At 37.2% G+C, this 24,417-nt stretch overlaps 1 protein-coding gene across 5 annotated transcripts in view; it reads left to right on the forward strand.

The window, feature by feature from the left end:
- The window catches only part of LOC115221195, a 711,260-nt gene that overhangs the window by 557,968 nt on the left and 128,875 nt on the right, over positions 1–24,417 (forward strand). For all 5 annotated transcript variants that reach the window (XM_029791347.2, XM_036510940.1, XM_029791345.2 and 2 more), the window contains one exon: positions 7,106–7,156. In XM_029791347.2, coding sequence (XP_029647207.1) covers positions 7,106–7,156 — 51 coding nt within the window. The remainder of the gene's footprint in view (positions 1–7,105; positions 7,157–24,417) is intronic.

Genomic DNA, 24,417 nt, shown 5'->3' on the forward strand with positions numbered 1-24,417 from the left:
ATCGGTTTTCAAGTCATGTTGTGGGGACAAGCACAGACACGCAAACACATACACAAACATACATATATACGACAGGCTTCTTTCAGTTTCTGTCTACCAAATCCCCTCACAAGGCATTGGTTGGCCCAGGGCTATGGCAGAAGACACTTGCCCAAGATGCCACGCAATGGGACTGAACCCGGAACCATGTGGTTGGTTAGCAAGCTACTTACCACACAGCCACTCCTACTATCTCACCCCCATTAAAAATTTGGTTATCTCTCCACTAATATACATTAGCGCACCGGGTGAAATGCTTGGCAGTATTTCGTCTGTTCTGAGTTCAAATTCCGCCGAGGTCAACTTTGCCTTTCATCCTTTCGGGGTCGATAAATAAAGTACCAGTTTCGCACTGGGGGCGATATAATCGACTCAATCCCTTCGTCTGTCCTTGTTTGTCCCCTCTATGTTTAGCCACTTGTGGGCAGTAAAGAAATATATATTGAGTTTATTTGGCAACAAGAGATTGAATTAAAAGGGTCAGATCCTGTTGATTCAGTACTTCAGTGCATTGTTGACTGTTGGCCTCCTTAATAAGCATAGTATGATTCTTTTTTATATAAATGCTATTAGATTCAATAAGATGTTTAATTTTTTCAGTTTTCATGTTTATTAATTTTTTCAGTATCATAAGATTTGTTATGAAAATATTATCAGATTCAATAAGGTGTTTAATCTTTTAGATTTTCATGTTTTTTAATTGTTTCATTTTTTTGTTTTTGTTTTGTTGAGGGTTAAACTTTTTTTTTTTTTTGGGTGAGATAACCCAGTTTTTTTTTTAATGAGTGTGAGATAACCAAAAAGTACCCCCACTGTGAATACCTTAAGAACTTCTTTGAAAAAATTGAACAAATACTAAATTGAAAAAATAATGGAAAACCTCACAACTCTTTTAAAGAAGTTATAACAAAGGCTTAAACAACAAAGATCCGAGACAAAAGTACAAGAAAAAATTCCTTTACCCTTTTACTCTTTTACTTGTTTCAGTCGTTTGACTGCGACCATGCTGGAGCACCGCCTTTTAGTTGAGCAAATCGACCTCAGGGCTTATTCTTTGTAAGCCTGGTACTTATTTTATTGGTCTCTTTTGCCAGATTGCTAAGTTACGGGGACGTAAACACACCAGCATCGGTTGTCAAGCATTGTTGGGGGGACAGACACAGACACACAAACATACACACACACACACATATATACATATACATATATATGACGGGCTTCTTTCAGGTGTAAACACACCAGCATCGATTGTCAAGCGATGTTGGGGAGACAAACACACACATATATATACTTATACATACATATACATATACATGACGGGCTTCTTTCAGTTTCCATCTGCCAAATCCACTCACAAGGCTTTGGTCGGCCCGAGGCTATAGTAGAAGACACTTGCCCAAGGTGCCATGCAGAGGGACTGAACCCAGAACCATGTGGTTGGTAAGCAAGCTACTTACCACACAGCCACTCCTGCGCCTTTGAGCAGACATATTGCAATCTGTGCAGGAATGGTCTTAGCAAATTTCAAAATATTTCCCTTCTGGGGATGTAAACACACCAACATCGGCTGTCAAGCGATGTTGGGGACACAAACACACATATATACATACATATACATATACACGACGGGCTTCTTTCAGTTTCCATCTGCCAAATCCACTCACAAGGCTTTGGTCGGCCCGAGGCTATAGTAGAAGACACTTGCCCAAGGTGCCATGCAGAGGGACTGAACCCAGAACTATGTGGTTGGTAAGCAAGCTACTTACCACACAGCCACTCTTGCACCTTTGAGCAGACACATTGCAATCTGTGCAGGAATGGTCTAAGCAAATTTCAAAATATTTCCCCTCTGTAGGTACTCAGATTCCATCACACAGCAACAAAGATTGGTTAAAGAAATTTAGCAACAAGTATAAACCACAAATATAGGCCCAACCACAACCAATAAATAACAACAGACACTTAAAAAAAAATTTATACATATTATCTTTCTGAAAAATACTTGCCATCATTTCCTAAATCTTTTTTCCAATATTCATATATGCCAACAAGCACACACACACACACACACAAACTTCTCTCTCTCTCACACACACACACACACACACACAAACTCTCTCTCACACACACACATGCATACACAAAAAAGAAAATATCACAAAAACACACACATACAAATGAAAACCTCACAAACATTCACACACACAACTCTATACACACACACACACACACACAAGAAAACATCCCAACAAAAACACATTCACACATGCTCTCACTCACACACATACACACAGGTAGACACAGTGTGTCTCTACCTGTGTGTATGTGTTTGTGTGTGTGCAGGCATACATACACATAAAAGAAAATATCCCCCAAAAACACACTCACAAACAAACCCACACACCTACACACAGGTGGAGACACTCAAAAGAATACATCTAACCCCCCCCCAAAAAAAAATCTTAATTCTTCACAACATACACAGCCATCAGCTCACAGCTGGACATTTTTCAAAGCATATTGAAAGGACATTCAACACAACACACATACACACACACACACACACATATGAAACCCTTTCAAAAAAATGCTTTTTAGCCACTCCCTTGACAGGAACACACAAAGAGTTCTTTTAGACAAAAGACATCCTTTCTCTCATACTCCAACATTTTGAACTCTGTACTAAAGAAGAATTCAAGGAAAAATTCTTCAGACATGTTCTTGACCCCCAGACAGAAAGTAAACTATTTTTGCTTCAAATTTTACTGATATTTGATCAGATGAGATACATGGAAACTGGTAATATCTTCTTTATATAATTTTTTCATAATTTTTTTATTAAATTCCCCCTTAAATTGAAATGTCCAAGACTTACTTCTGTGCTATTTCCACCTCCATCTTTTATATATATACACACACATATATATAGTTAATCCAAACATGAAAACACAACAACACGAGGACGTGGAACTAGTATAGTATTATTGGACGCTCTGGAAAGAAGGAGGGTTTAACGTTTCGAGTGGAGCTCTTCGTCAGAAACATAGGAGAAGGAAAGATCCAAAGAAGGGAAGACGGAGGAAAAAAATCGCCAACAGTACACACGCGGTCACATTTTGTGTGTGTGTACTGGCATATATATATATATACACACACACACACATAGCTCACTTGCAACCCTATATATATATGTATGTATATATATATATATATATATATATATATATATATATATATATATAGGGTTGCAAAGTGAGCTTCTTAACTGCACAGCTATGTCTGTGCCTATGTTGTCTTGCAAACAACTTGCACATGCAAGAGCTACCAGTCAAGAACTCTGCATACCAGAACCCAGCAAGTGCATGTGATCATCAGGAGATAATGCACACCGTTTCGGGGCCTACCTCTCGACCGGCATCAATGTGCACCAGTTCCACCTCACTGATATGAGGCCCCACTATGAAGAATAGATGGATGAATATAATCTTTCACCCATGTCACAAACTCAGATTTGTAATTAACAGCCAAATGATTCTGCGTTTAGTTTCACTGTTTGGTATATTGGTTGACAAATTTCTTCCACCTTAACCCTTTCGTTACCAACCCGACTGAAACTGGCTCTGGCACTGAGTACAAATGTCTTGTTTTCATAAGTTTTGAATTAAAATCTTCCACCAAACCTTGGTCACAATTTGTGTTCCTAACACTAACTTAATGATAACCAAGTAATTTTACTCAATTCTTTGTTATATTTAAGATTAATTGAAAGGAACACAGAGCATCTCAGCAGAAATATGGTAACAGGAGGGTTAAAATATATAACAGAAAAACAATTCTTAACCTTTTTGATACCAACCTGGCTGAAACCAGCTCTGGCTCTGAGTACAAATGTCCTGTTTTCATAAAAGTGTTGAATTAAAATTTTCCACCAAACCTTGGCTCAATTTATGTTCCTAACACTAGCTTAATGATAACCAAGTTATTTTACTCAATTCTTTGTTATATTTAAAGTAATTGAAAGAAACATTGAGCATCTCAAAATAAATACAGAAATGAAAGGGTTAAACCTTGAGTTGACCAATGAAAAGTCACCAATGGCAGCAGTGCAAAAGCCCATTCGTGTGTATGTGTGCGTCTCTCTGTGTGCATGTGTTTGTGTGAATATGTTCTCAAAATACATGCAAATGAGACAACAAGGTTGTTGTTACACAAGCCGTTTCACATGATAATGTATCAATCAAAGCTATGTTTTAAACCCTTTTGTTATCATAGTTGTGTTGAAATAACCTGCCTTCGTACAAATTAAATTCTGAGAATTATTAAAAATTCATTAGCATAACTTTGTTTTTATTAATCCAGTGTTCGAAACATTAAAATTACATTCTGATCGTAGGTTTTTGATTTAGATTAACTTTAAAACAGGAAGCTTGTATCACAAAACCTGGGCTAATCCTGGATGGGTTGGTGGGTATCAAAAAACAGTTAAGCAGTAAGTATGATGGAAGAGGAAAAAAATGTGCATCAATGGATTGAATTAGGTGTGACAGACAGACAGACAGACAGTCTTACAGTAGCTGTTGTTTCAAGGAAGGTAGTTCGTTAAAAATGCTAGCAGAAAATGAAAGTAGCAGAAAATGAAAGTAGCAGAAAATGAAAGCATTTTCTTGGGGTTTTAAAAGGTTGACCATCAAACAAATTACCTTTTCTTCTTTTTCTTTCTTTTTTTTCTTCTTTTTTTTTTTTTGCTGGTGATGCAATTCTGCATTTGTAGATTTATCAATCTTCACCTCACTATCTCCTGGATGGATGGACTGGGATTGTTGCAGCATATTATTATTACATCTTTTCCCCTGTAGGAATTTGAATTCCTTCACAAGAAATAAGGAGTAGTTATTGACCAGGAAACAGCTTTTGTTATATTCGCTTCCCTCTTCTCTTCTTGCCTCATTTTACAAAGTTAATCGTCTTAGGATTTGAGAAGATTAGGGAACTTACAGTAGTCACATTGCAGATAAAATCAATTAGTTTTGTACTGGAGAAATTTTCTTTCCCCAAAATTCATCTACTGATAAGATGTTGACATTTTACTTTCCTTATCTCTTGATTTCCTTTTGTTTTTCTTTTTTTTTTTTTTTCTTTTTTAATATTCTCCATTAGATATTGTCATCATCATAATTATCATCATCATCATCATCATTATTATTATTGTCACCGTTATCCTCCTTATCCACAATGTCATCATTATCATCATCAATTTTACATCCTATTTCCATCCTGTCAGTAATGTCTCTCTGTGTCTTTTTTCTTTTTTTTTTTTGCTGTTTTTCTTTTCATTTTTGTCCCTTTCCTTCATATTGGTCTGTATGGTCAAATACATGAAACAGACTTACTTCAATTCTGTATTCTCCTACCTTTGAGCCCCCCCACCCATCCACCCACCGCCCTCAACCACTACCCACAATCTATCTCTCTTGCTAACAAGGTGGTAGGGTACCTCTATGCAGATGCTTGGTATATTAGAAATATCAGCCAAATTCTTTTCAAATTACACCTTACCATTTTCTTCAAAAAAGGAGGCACAGGCAATGCTGTGTAGTTAGAAACTTACTTTCCAACCACATGGTTCTGGGTTCAGTCCCACTGCTTGGTACCTTGGGCAAATGTCTTCTACTATAACCTTGGGCTGACCAAAGCCTTGTGAGTAGATTTGGTAGATGGAAACTGAAAGAAGCCAATATATATATATATATATATTTATGTGTATATATCATCATCATCATCGTTTAACATCCGCTTTTCATGCTAGCATGGGTTGGACAATTTGGCTGAGGTCTGGCGAACCAGATGGCTGCACCAGACTCCAATCTGATCTGGCAGAGTTTCTACAGCTGGGTGCTTTTATGTGGCACCGGCATAGGGCCAGTTAGGTGGTACTGGCAACGGCCACGCTCAAATGGTGCTTTATATGTATATATATGTATATGTATATATATATATATAATATATATATATAAATATATATATATATATCTGTCTGTGTTTGTCTTTGTCCTGTATTCTCCACTCCATCACTGCTTGACAACCAGTGTTGATTTATTTAGGTCCCTATAACTTAGTGGTTCAGCAAAAAAGACCAACAGAGTAAGTACTACGCTTAAAAAATAAGTCCTGGGGGTCAATTTGTTCAACTAAAATCTCTTCAAAGCAGTGCTCCAGCATGGCTGCAGTCAAATGACTGAAACAAGTAAAAGAAAAGAATAAAAAGTAAGGGTATTTTACATCCCGCATAGAGAAGGAATATTCCTACCCTTGTGAGTGAATGTCGAGGGCTTCAGCCAAAGCTACCATTCTTCATGTGGTGTGCCCTCTTGCTGTGTCTTTATCTATCACCCACAAGTCCATGTTCCATCCATCCTACCTCCAAGGATGTACACAGTGGTTCTGATCATAGCCACCCTTGAAGTCCTGCCTGTAGTCCATCCTATTGATTATAGCTGGGGTGCCTTTGGTTGGATAAGTGCAGTTTTAGATGCTGCGAAACCCTAGGTTAATTCTGATATAGCAGTCAAACCAGTCTGTTTTATTTTTGGATCTGTATGAAAGATCATTGTTTCCTTTCTTCAGTTTTTTTTTTTAAACAGTGAAATATGATTTTCATAAAGGGGATTTGGCTGCTATTTCTAGCAGGCCAGGTGACCATGTTGAAGCCCTCTTGTTGATCACTCTGTTCTCTTATAGACAAGATTTTTACCCGGTGATCTAGAACCATGCAAAAAATTTACAGACATATCAAACCCATACTAGAATCAGTGGGATGCATTAGAATATTCCAAATAATAATTGAAAAGTAAAATATGAAACAAATTCTAACTCCATTTGTGTCCTCTCCATATTGCTTAAATTGATACTAGAGTTTAGTAAGGGTTTCCCCCTCCCTCAGTTGTTCTTTCTTTTTTTCATATTTATTAGTGATATTATTGAAATCTTCCAGTACTTGTTCTGTATCTCTCTCTTTCTCTCCCTTTTACTCATTCACTCTCTAATTTTTCTCTTTCTTTCTTTCCAGTTTGAAGAGTGCAATTGCCCAGATGAAGACCTTCCTTCCTCAGACATCAATGTAAGTAATTAATAATTACTTTGTGTGTGTGTGTGTGTGTAGAGGTATGTGACTTAGTGTTGGACTCATCTTCATAAGATTCTGCTTTTGGTTCATGGACCGTATGACACATTGTCTTCTTGAAGTGGTTGGGGTTTTGGGAAGGGCATCCAGCAGCCAAAGAAACCAAGCCAAATCAGAATGGAACCTGGTGCATCTCTCCTGCATGCCAGCTCTGGTCAAACCGTCCAACCCATGCCAACATGGAAAATGACCATTAATGAAGGACAGTGATGAGGATGATGATGAGAGCTTTAACCCTTTCGCATTTAAACTGGCCATATCCAGCCAAAATATTCTCCCCTGTTTTATGTTCAAATTGTCCAGATTGGGCCTCTCACACCAGCCCTACTATATAATTCTAAAAATGAATAGTTACTTCATCAAGATCTCAAAGCTACAAGATAATGCAGGATTAATTTTAAAACAGTGTGAATAAATAAGCATTACTTTTGATAGACGGAGATGTACCTGCATAGCAAGTGATTTGATCTGAGATTGTGTGCTGAAACGAAAACAATTGCAGCATGGAAGGTGTTTATAAGCCATTTAAGAAACACGCAAAAGCCGTCCGATTCACTTCAACATTTAAGTTTAATTTTGTCAAAATATTTTCGTCGCTTTAAGACCGCGACCTCTTCACTGACAAAAATCAGTGTCAATGAACAGGTCGCAGTCTTAAAGCGACGAAAATATTTTGACAAATTAAACTTAAATGTTGAAGTGAATCGAACGGCTTTTGTGTGTTTCTTAAATGGCTTACAAACACCCTCCTCGCTGCAATTACTTTTGATAGAAAAAATGCAAATACTAAAGGGTTAAGTAAGAAACTGACAAACCGTTGCTCTTTAAACAAGGTACTATATTTCACACCAATTCAGACCACCCCCTATCTCTCTCTATCTGTCTATCTATAGAAAGGTTATGAACTGTGTTGTCTCTATGTTCATACCTTTCTGCCACTACCTTGCACTTGTCATAGAATTTTCATTCATAATGAAAACCTATGGTGAATCGGTTTCCTGTTGCCTGCCTCCAGTATTTTTTTCTTCTTGTTTCTTTTCTTTTGTCTGCTACAAAACACCGTTTTATTGGCTCGTCGCAGTCTGGTCTGCCATACCTTCCAGGGTACTTGCACTCTTATTATCCTTAATTTTTCTGACATCATCTACCACTCTTATGTATATATATGTGTGTGGAAATGGTAATAAGTATCATATATATGCATAAACATAATTTTCTGAAGGCTCCATCGACTGCGGTGTTGCATGGCCATTAAAGAAATATTGAGAAATATTTCCCTAGAATCAACCTTTTAAAATGGTTTTAACCCTTTAGCGTTCAGTTTCCTTTGTCAAATCTAATACTTATTTATTCACTTTGTTTTGAATTAGTCACACCTTGTCTTGTAGCTTTGAGATTTCGAGGATGGGATTCTCATTTACTCTTTTACTTGTTTCAGTCATTTGACTGCGGTCATGCTGGAGCACCGCCTTCTAGTCGAGCAAATCGACCCCAGGACTTATTCTTTGGAAGCCTAGTACTTATTCTATCGGTCTCTTTTGCTGAACTGCTCTGTTATGGGGGCGTAAACACACCAGCATCGGTTATCAAGCAATGTTGGGGGACAAACAAAGGCACACAAACATACACACACACACATACATATATATATATATTACATGCCACCGGCATGTAAAAAGCACCATCTGAATGTAGCTGATGCCAGCACCGCCATGACTGGCTTCTGTGCCGGTGGCACGTAAAAAGCACCCACTACACTCATAGACTGGTTGGCGTTAAGAAGGGCGTCTAGCTATAGAAACACTGCCAGATCAGACTGGAGCCTGGTGCAGCCTCCTGGCTTCCCAGACCATAGTCGAACCATCCAACCCATGCTAGCATGGAAAACAGACATTAAATGGTGATGATGATGATACATATATACAACAGGCTTCTTTCAGTTTCCGTCTACCAAATCCACTCGCAAGGCTTTGGTCGGCCCGAGGCTATAGTAGAAGACACTTGCCCAAGGTGCCACGCAATGAAATAAGATTGCGGTGTAGGTGTGATAGGCTGGATCTGACCAGATTTAACTTAAACGGATAGAATATTTTAGCAAGACCATAGGTGAGATTTAAAAGCTAAAGGGTTAAGAACATCATGTTATTAAACATATTTGCTCATTTAACAGCTAAACAGAAATAGCATTTTAAAACGGTTGACTATTTAGTATATTCAATCAGTTTGTATTTAATGTCTGTTAGCTTTGAATTCGAGTTCTATTATATCCATATTAGTGGGATTTTTTGTTGTTTTTTTTTTATTTAAAGAACTTGCTTGTTTTTAGTTCAACATCCTACGTTGTTAATTTGATAATGTTCAGGCAAACGAAATTTAGTTCTTGCAGATTCAGCTTCTCTCTATGTGCGGTGGTTGCTTCAGCTGAACTTTCTTCTCTCTCTCTCTGATATATCTGTTTATAGACAATTACGTATGTGTCTTCACGAGATTCAAGTTTTTGCAGGTTGTTTGGTGTACAGCAGTGGATGTTAATAGACATATATTATTGTGATTACAAAAACGTTATTCTTTCTCTTGTGTACCAACCTTTTGTGCGTGCCACAAGCGATATCAATGATGCTATGTTAATGTAAAAATTCAGTAAGCAGGATACAATGCATTTATGAAAAAGGAGCAAAGCATGTGTACTTTACCACCTTTCTACTGAGAGAAATCATCACACATACATACAGTACTGATTATATCAGATACTAGCAGTATTGCCCGGTGTTGCTCGCGTTTGTTTCAACCCTTTAGAATTGGAATTTTTGAAAAGTAAAAATTTTGCATTATGCAGCATGTTATTCTCTTTAAGTGAACATTTTTCTGGCTGAAATACACTGCAAAATGGTGACACAACAGTAAAAAAATCGTAAAATATAGAGATATTCATAGAAAAATAGCACCTTTTTGATGTAAATAATTTTTGGTCTTAACATGGTCCGATTTGAATTTTTTCTTCTACGGAAGGAAGAACAAGCCTTTTTCTATCATACTCTCAATTTTGGTCAACTTGCGCCGCAGGGTCTTGGAGGAGATAGTGTTAGTTGAAGGCTACCAAACCTGCCATACACAGACAACTTCAGCTTTATATATATAGAGATTAGCACTCACATATAATTAGGTATGTGCTCATAATAATGCTCTCTTTTACTTGTTTCAGTCATTTGACTGTTGCCATGCTGGAGCACCGCCTTTAGTCGAGCAAATCGACCCCAGGACTTATTCTTTGTAACCTTAGTACTTATTCTATTGGTCTCTTTTGCCGAACCGTTTACGGGGACATAAACACACCAGCATCGGTTGTCAAGCGATGTTGAGGGGGTACAAACACAGATACACAAACATATACACACAAACACATACATATATGTATACATATATACGACGGGATTCTTTCAGTTTCCGTCTACCAAATCCACTCACAAGGCTTTGGTCAGCCCAAGGCTATAGTAGAAAACACTTGCTCAAGGTGCCACGCAGTGGGACTGAACCTGGAACCATGTGGTTCGTAAGCAAGCTACTTACCACACAGCCACTCTTACGCCTATGCTGTAACCAGAACCAAAATGTGTAAATGGTTACAAAACCATGCAAAATTATTTGTTTAATGTATGAACCTTAAGCTTGTAGTTCCTTGCTGTATCCATTCACATATTTCAACTTTTGTTTGTTTATTGTTAGTACTAACTAACACATTCTCCAGGTCTGACTATTTAGATTTAGTCATGATAAAGTTTTTACTTCAACTGCAGTTTGCCCAACTTGTATATATATTTTTTTTTTTCAAAGAGGGGAAAAAAAGAAAAAAATGCAAGTTGTAAAATGTCTCTGGATTTTGAAAAATGATTGATTGTGCAACTATGGAGTTTACTTTGCATCCACTGTGTTTTGGGTTCAATCTCAATGTGTGGCACCTTGGACATCATCATCTATATATATATTTCTTTACTACCCACAAGGGGCTAAACACAGAGGGGACAAACAAGGACAGGCAAAGGGATTAAGTCGATTACATCGACCCCAGTGCGTAACTGGTACTTAATTTATCGATCCCGAAAGGATCAAAGGTTAAGTTGACCTCAGCGGAATTTGAACTCAGAACATAACGGCAGACAGAATACCTATTTCTTTACTACCCACAAGGGGCTAAACACAGAGAGGACAAACAAGGACAGACAAAGGGATTAAGTCGATTACATCGACCCCAGTGCGTAACTGGTACTTAATTTATCGACCCCGAAAGGATGAAAGGCAAAGTTGACCTCGGCAGAATTTGAACTCAGAACGTAACGGCAGATGAAATATGGCTACGCATTTCGCCCGGCACGCTAACTTGTCTGCCAGCTCGACGCCTTATCATCATCTATATAACCTCAAGCTTGGTGGAATTGGTTGATGGAAACTGAAAATATAGCTTGTCATGTGTATGTGTGGATATTGTTCTAGTACGTCTTTGTTAGCACTGCTTTAAAAAAAAAAAAAAGACAGGGTCATTGTTTTTATGTATTCTCCATTAGAAAAAGGTCCTGTAGTTTCAATGGCTTTATTTGTCACTTTCAATATCCGAGGACCAGGGAAAAGGAAATACCTTAGCAAAACAAGAAAGGAATTGTAACTGGAAGAGCATCTGAATATAAAAAGGGCTCTTACAAGTTTCACCTAACCCAGTAGTTCTCAACTATTTTCTTCCTATGGACCCCTTTGATTCCTATTTTGCCATTGAAGCTTGCCACCTTGATATCAGCTTAACCCCCCTTGTTACCCTTTTTATTTTGAGATGCTCTGTATTTCTTTCAATTAATTCTAAATATAGTAAAATAACTTAGTTGTCATTATTCTAGTGTTAGGTATATAATTTGTGACTAAGGTTTGATGGAAGATTTTAATTCAAAATCTTATGCAAACAAGACATTTGTTCTTACAGAGCCAGAGCCAGTTTCGGCCGGGTTGGTATCAAAAGGGTTAAATAACAGCAGTTATTTTACTGAATCTCTTCAAATTTCTGATGTTGCATGTTTAACTCTTTCGTTACTGTATTTATTTTGAGATGCTCTGTGTTTCTTTGAATTACTTTAAATCTAACAAAGAATTTAGTAAAATAATTCAGTTATTATTCAGCTAGTGTTAGTAACATAAGTTGTGACTAAGGTTTGGTGGAAAATTTTAATTCAAAATTTATGAAAACAAGACATTTGTACTCAGAGGCAGAGCCGGTTTCAGTCGGGTTGGTAGTGAAAGGGTTAAAATAAATTATTTTACTAAATTCCTTTATATTTCTTATTATTTTCAAATATAAGTTATACAGAGGTTGTATGTGATCAGAAATATGCTTACAAAACATTTAATGTGTTTCAAAAAAAAAAAAAGAACAGACTTAATCACTTGCAATTTGATACTATTGAACTCACAAGCTATCAGTTGTGCCCCTAATTGTAGAGACAGAGGAGTTTTTTTAGAGGTGGGGGAGCGAGACGGGGGGGGTCAGTGGGTAGAGGAGGTGTGATTCTATGGAGAAAATTGTTGAAGAAGGCTACTGAAACTGCCCCCCTGTGACCCATTCTGCCTAGCAGGGTGCGGGGAGTGGGGAGAAAAAAAAAGGCATTAAATTGAGTTTGGTGGTGCCAAGTCATATATCACAGAAATCAAGATTTGATGTTTGAGCTTATGTGCAACCTTATCAGTTGTTATATTTATATATGTTTGTATGTAAAAAGTCCTTATCTTGGAAAAGATAAACTTCAGTATTTTTTTTTTTTTGGAGGTGGTATTTATTAAACAATTCTTGTTAGAGATAAGTTTCTTTTTTCCTTACCATATATCAAAATGTAAGGTAAACCAGCTTATCTTTATTTGATTTTCAAAGTTTTATGAATTTGTTTTGTTTTTTTTTTCATCTATATTTTATATTATATGCTTTAATGTTCTGGTAGTGGTAGGCTTGGTGATAGATTACAAGGAAACTAATGATGTCATCATCATCATCTGGTTCAGCTTGCTCCGAATAATGATGTACCCTTGCTGAAAAATGTACCAGTGCAAAGCTTAATGGTGTAGACAGGATGGTTGTTATTGTTTGGTCAACCTCAATGGGGCAGACATACCATCAAAAAAAAATTCCAGTTATGATCATCCAATTTCTTTTGTTTTTTTGGAGGCCAGAAATAGCAGTTTGATCATTTTTCTGTCAGACCCAACTATCTTTCAAACAACAGAAAATGCACATTTAATAATGATGGACCATGTGTTCCATCTAGCCAAAGAGGGGAAAGTTGATTAGCATTAATTTTACAAAATCTGTCTTTCAAGATTTTATATATATATATATATATATATATATATAGGCACAAGAGTGGCTGAGTGGTAAATAGCTTTCTTACCAACCACATGGTTCCAGGTTCAGTCTCACTGCATAGCACCTTATAGCCTCAGGCTGACCAAAGCCTTGTGAGTGGATTTGGTATATATATATATATGTGTGTATATGTTTGTGTGTCTGTGTTTGTCCCCTCAGCATTGCTTGACAACCGATGCTGGTGTGTTTACGTCCCCCTAATTTAGCAGTTTGACAAAAGAAACCAATAGAATAAATACTAGGCTTACAAAGAATAAGTCCTGGGGTCGATTTGCTCCACTAAAGGTGGTGCTTCAGCAAGGCCACAGTCACATGACTGAAACCAGTAAAAGAGTAGAGTAAGCATTTTGTCTGGCATGCTAATGATTCTGCCAGCTTGCTGACTTAATAATAATAATAATAATATCGATGATAATAATAAAGTGGGATGGTCACAACTGGAATGCTTTTGATCATAGATCTGCTTAGTCAGGTCCAGAACGATTCTTTAATTTTTTTTTCTATTTCTTTCTCTCTCACAGTTTCTGTCAGATATTTGTTATTTCTCCTCCGTTATCATCCAAGATCTAATTATCTTCGTTATATTTTTGTTTTCCTACTCGAATGCTTGCCTCTACACAGGAATTGGAGTTTGATCATTAATTATATTTTTTCCATCTATATACAGATAAGAAAGTAGGGAGTCCTGTCTATTAACTTTAGTTTGTAGCTCCAAGTCTGTCTTCCATGGTCATTATGCTTGTTTTGTGGGGGTTTTTTTTTGGGTTTTTGTTTCGTTTGTTCTACAGTTCAAGATGTACATAATGTGTACAAAGCTCAGTATCTGTGTGTGTGTGCATGAGTCTCTGTATCTGTGTGTGTGGATGGATATCTGTATATTTTGAATGATTCCAATGTTAGTATACTACAAAACATTAGGTATGTAAATGTACCATAGGGAGAGGAAAGATCAATATTTGCTGACACAGACCACCATTAGTTTCCAAATATTCTAGTGCTTATATTCAATTACTGATATATAATAATACATGTATGTATAAATGTATGTGTGTGTGCATATCTATCGAGCTATCTATCTATCTATCTGTGTATATATATACTAGCAGTATTGCTTGGCGTTGCTCGGGTTTGTTTCGACCCTTTAGAATTGGAATTTTTGAAAAGTAAAAATTTTGCATTATGTAGCTTGTTATTCTCTTTAGGTGAACATTTTTCTGGTTGAAATACACGGAAAAATGGTAACACAGCAGTCAAAAAATCGTAAAAAAATAGGGATTTTCATAGGGAAAAAAAAACACCTCGTTGATGTAAATAATTTTTGGTCTTAACATGGTCCGATTTGAATTTTATCTCCTATAGAATGAAGAGCAAGCCTTCTTCTATCATACTCTCAATTTTGGTCAACTTGTGCCACAGGGTCTCGGAGGAAATAGTGTTAGTTGAAGGCTACCAAACCTGCCACGCACAGACAACTTCAGCTTTATATGTATGTGTGTGTGTGTGTATAATGTGTTTTTGTAAACGTCTGGAATTTTATGTACTACATTTGCCTTTGTATGTATGGTCCAGGCCACAAGTCTGAGTACAAACGTTAAATTTAGGATTTTTTCTAAATATGTTTTGATGTATATGTAAAAACTAATAATCTACTAGTTATTTGCAAGTAACAGAGTTCAATTACATTACATATTGTAATAAATGGACACCAAAATATCGTCTTTTACTTAACATTTATGACTCTGAAATTTTTTAGAATTTCTACATCAGACATCTATAAACAAAAGACTCAGGTTTTTGCTTTACAGGATAGTGAACACTTGACTCTTGCTCTAAAAGCAATTAACTTATCTAAGATATATCTGTTGGTGGTGTCCAGAAAGTTTTTGTGTTGATTTTGTCAGTAGGAGGATTCTTGGCATTTAAGGCTTACTTGTTGTAGCCCGATGTTAGGATTCCTTTTTTTCCAACAGTCTAATCTGTTGAGTGTATATGTATAATAATAATAGTAATAGTAATAATAATAATAATAATAATAATAATCATCGTTTAGCATCCGCTTTCCATGCTAGCATGGGTTGGACGGTTCAACTGGGGTCTGGGAAGCCAGAAGGCTGCACCAGGCCCAGTCTGATCTGGCAATGTTTCTACGGCTGGATGCCCTTCCTAATGCCAACCACTCCATGAGTGTAGTGGGTGCTTTTTATGTGCCACCGGCACAGGTGCCAGACGAGGCTGGCAAACGGCCACGATTGGATGGTGCTTTTTACATGCCACGAGCACGAGGCCAGTCGGAGCGGCGCTGGCAACGGCCACGTTCCGATGGTTTCCTTACGTGCCACAGGCACTGGTATCTGCAATTTCTATTGATGTTGATCGATTTCGATTAATAATAATAATAAATGATAATAATAATAATAATAATAATCTTTTGTACTGGAAGCACAAAGCCTCAAATTTGGGGGAAGGGATTAAGTCGAGTACATCGACCCTAGTATTTCACTGGTGCTTAATTTATCGACCCCAAAAGGATGAAAGGCAAAGTCGACCTCGGCGGAATTTGAACTCAGAATATAGCAATGAGCAAAATACCTATTTCCTTACTATCCACAAGGAGCTAAACACAGAAGAGGACAAAGGGATTAAGTCAATTATATCGACCCCAGTGCGTAACTGGTACTTATTTAATCGACCCCCGAAAGGATGAAAGGCAAAGTCGACCTCGGCGGAATTTGAACACAGAATGTAGCAGCAGATGAAATAACTATTTCCTTACTACCCACAAGGAGCTAAACACAGAGAGGACAAAGGGATTAAGTCAATTATATCAACCCCAGTGCGTAACTGGTACTTATTTAATCGACCCCCGAAAGGATGAAAGGCAAAGAACGACCTCGGCGGAATTTGAACACAGCATGTAGCAATAGGCAAAATACCACTAAGCATCTTGCCTGATGTAGTAACAATTCTGCTAGCTTGCCACCTTAATGATAATAATAATAATAATAATAATAATCATAATAATAATGACAACGACAAAAATCTGTGAATTAATATATAGTTTGTTTATATTCTTTACAAGAACAACATTAAACAATTCTTTTCTCTGTTGGATCAGGCGGAATACGTGACAATTTCTATAGCATCTATGAAAAAAAAAAGAAAAAAAAACCAGGATGTCGTTTACCTTACGTTACCAATTTCAATATATCTAAACAACACAATAACAACAACAACAATAACAACTACTACTACTACTACTACTATTATAACTACTAATACTATATAGCATTATAGTCTATGGCAGAACACATTTTTCACCTTTGCATAGTTTTACCGAGGTCGTTACATAATTCTAACACAATCGGTTGCGTCCTGTCCCGAGACAGTATATTTTAATTTTCTTTTTCTAGAGTTATTTGAGTGTTTATGCTTGGCTCTAATCTAATGATCTCTCTCTTACTCTCTCAGTAATAATAATAATAATAATAATAATAATAATAATAATAATAATAATAATAATAATGATGATAATAATATCGATAATGATGTGGAAGTATCTAGAAACTATTACATCATGTTATATTACATTGCCAAACTTGTATGCTGAATAAGATATGCAGAAACCTATGAATATATTCATATTTCATTATCATATAAGTCACACCATGTATTGTAAACAGGAATGTAATATATTGTCAACTCTCTCTTTCTTTCTGTGCGTAAGTATGGGTACGTATGCATATGTGTGTAGTTATGTATGTGTATATATATGTCTGTGTGTATGTATATATGTATTTATATATATATATATATATGTATGTATGTATATATATATATATATATATGTATGTATGTATATATATATATGGGCATAAATAGAGATAAGTATCATTTATGCTTATACATATTTTTCTGAAGGCTTCATGGACTGCGGTGTCGCATGGCCATTAAAGAAATATTGAGAAATATTGCGGCAGAATCAACCTTTTAAAATGGTTTTTCACACCTCTCAGGCCCTTTCGGCGACCTCTCAATGTTTATTTTCCTCTGACTTCCTCTCCATAGACAACACATACATGTATAATTTTCAAGATATTTATCATGGAAAGTGCCAATTGTGAGGCAAAGAATATTGAAAAGAAATCTTTCTTTTTTTTTTTTTTCCTTTTTCCTTTTATTTCTCTTTGTTTTGTTTCGTTTTGTTTTCTGTTTTTCCTTTTCTTATTTAAATCACTTCTGCTCTGCCACTTTACAGGGTCATAGTAATTGAATCTATCTCGCGTTCTAAACTGGAACTGACAGACTAATAAAAGACTTTCAAAGATGCTGTAACTCTTAATGGTTTTGAAATTCTCGGCAGTGTTCTTAACCGAGCTGGTTCTAACTGCACATCTCTCTCTCTCTCTCTCTCTCTCTCTCTCTCTCTCTCTTTCTTTCTGACATTGGAATTCTAACATTTTGGTCAATCAGGCACATTAAGAGAGCCGCAGTGGGAAGAATTTACCCTGCAAAACATTCAGTAATGCTGTTGTTTTTGTTTTGTTATATTTTTTTATATTTTGTTGTTTTTTTCATAGTGGTACTGGCAAGCATTTTCTTTTTGCACTTCGCTTTGAAATCTTGAAACTGGTTATTTTAAATTCTTCATATACATCAGAAGTATCAGAATTATATATAGGCGCAGGAGTGGCTGTGTGGTAAGTAGCTTGTTTACCAACCACATGGTTCCGGGTTCAGTCCCACTGCGTGGCACCTTGGGCAAGTGTCTTCTGCTATAGCCCCGGGCCGACCAATGCCTTGTGAGTGGATTTGGTAGACGGAAACTAAAAGAAGCCCGTCGTATATATGTATATATATATATATGTATGTGTGTATGTTTGTGTGTCTGTGTTTGTCCCCCTAGCATTGCTTGACAACCGATGCTGGTGTGTTTACGTCACCGTAACTTAACGGTTCAGCAAAAGAGACCAATAGAATAAGTACTGGGCTTACAAACAATAAGTCCCGGGGTCGATTTGCTCAACTAAAGGCGGTGCTCCAGCATGGCCGCATCAAAATGACTGAAACAAGTAAAAGAGTATATATATACATATATAGGCACAGATGTTGCTCTTTGGTATAAAGTTTGCTTCCCAATGACACAGTCCCAAGTTCAGTCCCACTGCGTGGCACCTTGGGCAAGTGTCTTCTACTATAGCCTTGGATCGACCAAAGCCTTGTAAGTTTATTCAGTAAATGGAACTAAAAGAAGCCTGTTGTATGTGTATGTGTGTGTTTATATATATAAGTGCAGGAGTGGTTGTTTGGTAAGAAGCTTGCTTCCTAACCTCATGGTTCCGGGTTCAGTTCCACTGTGTGGCACCTTGGACAAGTATCTTCTACTATAGCCTTGGGCTAACCAAAGCCTTGCGAGTGCAGAAAGAAGTCCATCATATGTGTTTAGATATATATATATATATATATCATCGTCATATATATATATATATACTAGCTAAATAGCCTGTCGTTGCCGGGCAATTTTTACAATAGAATGTCTTATTATAAACTTTTATTTATTCTACGGCAGGCCCTGCCTTTCCTGACAGATAGGCCTCTTGATTAGGACAGATTTATGCAATTTTTTGCAAAAAAAAAAATTTGCTGAGGATCTTTTCCCATTTTGAATTATTCATATGTCTGTTCAACTGTTTCACATGACTTTATTCATCAAAACTTATTAAAACTTCAGGAGTTCTCACAACTTTGGTTGCTTATGAACCCCTGCGATTCCCATTTCACTCTTCTGGATCTCCATAGCCATTCAATGAATATAAAAATTATAATTAAATATTATTAGGAATTGTAGACAAAAATTGTGAAAATATTTTGTGCATTGTAGAAGTATACCTGATTCATTGCACATGAATTTTCACTATAAAATCCTTTTAGTACCTCCCCCATCCCCAGGGTCATACAATCCCCAGTTGAATACCACTGTTGGAGGGTATCACATTATCAAACATGTTCTTTATTGATCATGCTTGTGGTTTGATTATGATGGCATTTAGCTACTGTTTCTAGCAAGTCAAGATGGTGACAGTTCAATTGACTGACCCAACTCCACCCTGCTTCCTCTTAAAAATTTCAATTTGTACCTGCATGTCAACAATCACAATCTTTTACAAAACTCCAGTAGATTGGACATCCTTCGTGTCCGATGGCATCACTTTGTCTCCAACAATTCGGTGCGACACCAGTGCAGAATCACCTCCCTCTGACAAGTCATCCTAACGAGACGTCTGCGTTAGCTGGATTATGCCCTCCGTCGTCAACCTGGAGAATTCATCTACGAAGCAATTTCCCCAGCTCCCCTTCAGGGTTGCCGAAAGCGATGTGGTGTACAACAAAAATCCTGGCTGATGACAGTCAAGGCTGATCTGGAAACCAACCTAGGCCCCCAACTCAGCAGCGTTCACCGCTGGGAGAAGGAGCGGTTGGCTTCAAAACACCAGACCTGGTCAGTGTTTCTGAGAGATGCAGCATTGAGGATGAATGAAGCCAGCTCAACCCACCCCGGGTGAATGCTGTCAAGTCAAGTCAGTCAAGTCAAGATTGGACATGGAGTATTGTCTTACCCCTCATATAGTAACACCTATTTTTACAGCTCTTTCATTTAACAGTAATTACCACTATTAAAGGAAACCCCCCTCCACTCTTTTTTTTTTTTTTTTGCTTCTTTCTTTTGGAATATTAAGACATTGCAAGTGAGAGGATTCAATTGTCTTTATCAACCCTTTACCAAGACATTAAATAACATTTTAGATACAGTTTTAACTTTCACTTTCTATTTTCTGATAGCTTTTAGACTTTTTCTCTGTTTTTGATTGTTTTGTTTTTTTATTTTCATCTCCTTTACTTTGTTTTGTTCCTTCTTTCTTTCATGCATTTTTTCCTTCTTTCTCTTTCCTTTCTCCTGTTTTTAGTTTTTTGTTTTTTTTTTCTTTTTTCTTTCTTTATATCTTTGTATCTTCTTTATTCTCCATCAACAGAAGACTTTGTGCAGTTATAGCAATCAAGTTATATTACATGATGTAATTAATTTTGGAAGATTTTATTTAGAAGTTTCTTTGAATTTAATAATTAGAAATAATACAAAAATATAAGAACAAAGCAAAGTAAAACAAAAAAAAAAGAAAGAAACGCGCAATCAAAGAACATTACTTTACGAGAACTTCTATAAAGAAGTTAAAAATTATTTAGCTTAAACTGAATCATTGAGTCGGGTTTGTCAGATTTACAAAAAATTTCACAGCAGGAGTGGCTGTGTGGTAAGTAGCTTGCTAACCAACCAACCACATGGTTCTGGGTTCAGTCCCACTGCGTGGCATCTTGGGCAAGTGTCTTCTGCTATAGCCTCGGGCCGACCAAAGCCTTGTGAGTGGATTTGGTAGACAGAAACTGAAAGAAGCCTGTCGTATATATGTATATATATATGTGTGTGTGTATATGTTTGTGTGTCTGTGTTTGTCCCTCTAGCATTGCTTGACAACCGATGCTGGTGTGTTTACGTCCCCGTCACTTAGCGGTTCGGCAAAAGAGACCGATAGAATAAGTACTGGGCTTACAAAGAATAAGTCCTGGGGTCGATTTGCTCGACTAAAGGCGGTGCTCCAGCATGGCCGCAGTCAAATGACTGAAACAAGTAAAAGCGTAAAGAGCAGTACATGTACACACAGAAGCCTGTTTGGTAACCAGGGCCCTCTGTGCCAAAGTCTGAAGATTCATGCTTCTTCGCAGGAATGATACAGCAAATGGTTTCCCATCACCAAATGCCTGCTCATTTACAGTTTACTTTGCTAATCTTTTGCTCAGTTGAGCTTATCTTAGAGACACTGGATCCATTTGACATTTAGGTCAGGGGAGTGGTTCATATGACATCAAGGCTTGTTCATACACCAGTAGACCTTTGTCATACATGTCTGGGGACCAATCTTCCTGCAGGTTTTGAATTCCTTAACTTCAGAACCATTATTAACCCTTTCGTTACTGTATTTATTTTGAGATGCTGTGTTTTTCTTCCAATTACTTTAAATATAACAAAGAATTTAGTAAAATAACTTAGTTATCATTCAGCTAGTGTTAGGAACATAAATTGTGACTAAGGTTTGATGTGGAAGATTTTAATTCAGAACTTATGAAAACAAGACATTTGTACTACAGAGCCAGAGGCAGTTTCAGGTGGGTTGGTAATGAAAGGGTTAAGGATAGATAAAAAAAAGAAAAAAAAAGAAGGATGTTCATTTGAGAACAGATTACACTCTATTCTTATAGCTCTGAAGAACCCAGCATCCTTGTCCAATAGGTTTTGTGTTATAGTTCTGAAGTAGATCTCAATTGTGGTGCTTTAAGAGGACCCAAACTTGGAATGTGCAGAAGTTCGTTAAACCATTGCAATTTTGGTTTCAAGGGTGTAGCTAGGTTTCAAGGTGTAACTGTTGTAACTTTGACAAAGCACACACCAATTCTGCAGTGTTCCCCCTGTTTATAGCTTAGAACTGCACGACATTATGCCGTGTATTTAGATGAAGGTGGACGAAACCGTTAAACTATATATATAACACTATGAAGGCGGCGAGCTGGCAGAAACGTTAGCACACCGGGCGAAATGCATTGCCGTATTTCGTCTGCCGTTACGTTCCGAGTTCAAATTCCGCCGAGGTCGACTTTGCCTTTCATCCTTCCGGGGTCGATAAATTAAGTACCAGTTACGCACTGGGGTTGATGTAATCGACTTAATCCGTTTGTCTGTCCTTGTTTGTCTCCTCTGTGTTTAGCCCCTTGTGGGTAGTAAAGAAATATATATATATATATATAACACTATCGTGCCTGTTTAGAGACAGGCTGGAACATGCGAAAGTTAATTATTGCAGTGATGTTCACATCACAACACCAGTGAAGGGATAAAAACTAATTACTATTTGAGTCGTTACTCTTTTAATTTATTAATCCAACACACTATGCTGATTGAAGCAAACCTATAAGTACTATATCAGCCCACTAAAAATAACAGTCAGATCTTCCTCAATATATATACCTTACTGTCTTTTGTAAAAAGAAAATCCAAAGATTATATATAATATGTCCACAATGTATCCCTAGATAAATATGATTGGGTTGGATGGTCATGGTTGAAACAACTTTGATTGTAGTTTTTCTTAATCTGATCTGACCTAGAGCTGAACAGTAACAACAACTTTAGTAACTCTTCTAAATATTTAAAGCAGGAGCAGAGAACACTGCCCTTGGGGTGAAATTTAATCCACATTCAATTATTAAATAATTTTGCTGTCATGATTTCAGCGAAGTCCATTTGCAAATCAAAAAAAAAAAAAAAAAAAGATGATTTCAATCTTAGTCCATTTGCAGTTGACATGTTGTCAGCCTGTCAAATCACTTCATGTCATTTCCAACTTGGAAACCATGTAGCTTTCACATCATTCCTGATTTGAAATTGTTTCATGTCAACTTGAAGACATGTCACTTGGTTTTTGATTTCAAGCCGAAGTCAGGTCAAATCATTTCAGTCAATTCCAAATTAAAGACATGTCGTGTTGACTTGTAGAAACTTTCAGGAATTTTCTCCTCGTCCACATCAACTTAGCCTTTTTGATACCAACTTGACCGAAATCAGCCACAAACCTGGTCCTGTCTATGATAGAAACTTCTTGATTGAAGCAGTTAGGATTTAAGCCAGCCATATCAGGCCCAAATCATTCAACCTGTTTTATGTTCAAAGTGACCAGATTCAACCTTTCTTGCCTATCCTACAATGTCATTCTAAAAATCAAACAATCGCATCATCAAAATCATCTCAAAGTTATGAAAATCTCAAAGTTACAAGATGATGTTTGAAATGGATGCAAGATAAACAGGAAGTGGGTGAAATATTTTCAGAGTTTTGTGAGGAAACGGCAAGTCTTTCTTGGAGTTAAGTTTCGGATAAACTATTATATTTACTTACAACCAAGCATCGGCGCTTTCTTTAACTTGTCTCAGTCATTTGGCTGCGGTCATGCTGGAGCACCACCTTAAAGGGTTTTTTTAGTTGGAAGAAATCAACCCCAGGACTTATTCTTTGTAAGCCGAGTATTTATTCTGTCGGCGGTCTATTTTGCCGAACCATTAAGTTACAGGGACCTAAACACAACAACATCAGTTGTCAAGTAATGGTGGGGGGGGGGAGACACAAACACAAAGACACACAACATAAATATATATTGTCTGGCTCCCCATGCCAGTGGCACATAAAATGCACTTTCCAAACATGGTTGATGCCAGCATCCTCACCCCGACTGGCTCCTGTGCCAGTGGCACATAAAAGGCACAATCTGAATGTGGCTGATGCCAGCACCACCTTGACTGGCTCCTGTGCCGGTGGCATGTAAAAGCACTGCCCAAATGTGGTCGGTGCCAGCCGCCTCTGGCCCCTGTGCCAGTGGCATGTAAAAAGCACCCACTACACTATCGGAGTGGTTAGTGTTAGTAAGGGAATCTAGCTATAGAAACACTGCCAAATCAGATTGGAGCCTGGTACAACCTCCTGGCTTCCTAGACCCCTAGACGAACCATCCAACTCATGCCAGCATGGAAAACAGATGTTAAATGATGGCAAAAGAGACCGATAGAATAAGTACTGGGCTTACAAAGAATAAGTCCCAGGGTCGATTTGCTTGACTGAAGGTGGTGCTCCAGCATGGCTGTAGTCAAATGACTGAAACAAGTAAAAAAAAAAAAAAAATATGTTTATACAACAGGCCTCTTTCAA

Source organism: Octopus sinensis, linkage group LG18 (assembly GCF_006345805.1).
Source record: "Octopus sinensis linkage group LG18, ASM634580v1, whole genome shotgun sequence".
In the NCBI taxonomy this organism is placed as follows: domain Eukaryota; kingdom Metazoa; phylum Mollusca; class Cephalopoda; order Octopoda; family Octopodidae; genus Octopus; species Octopus sinensis.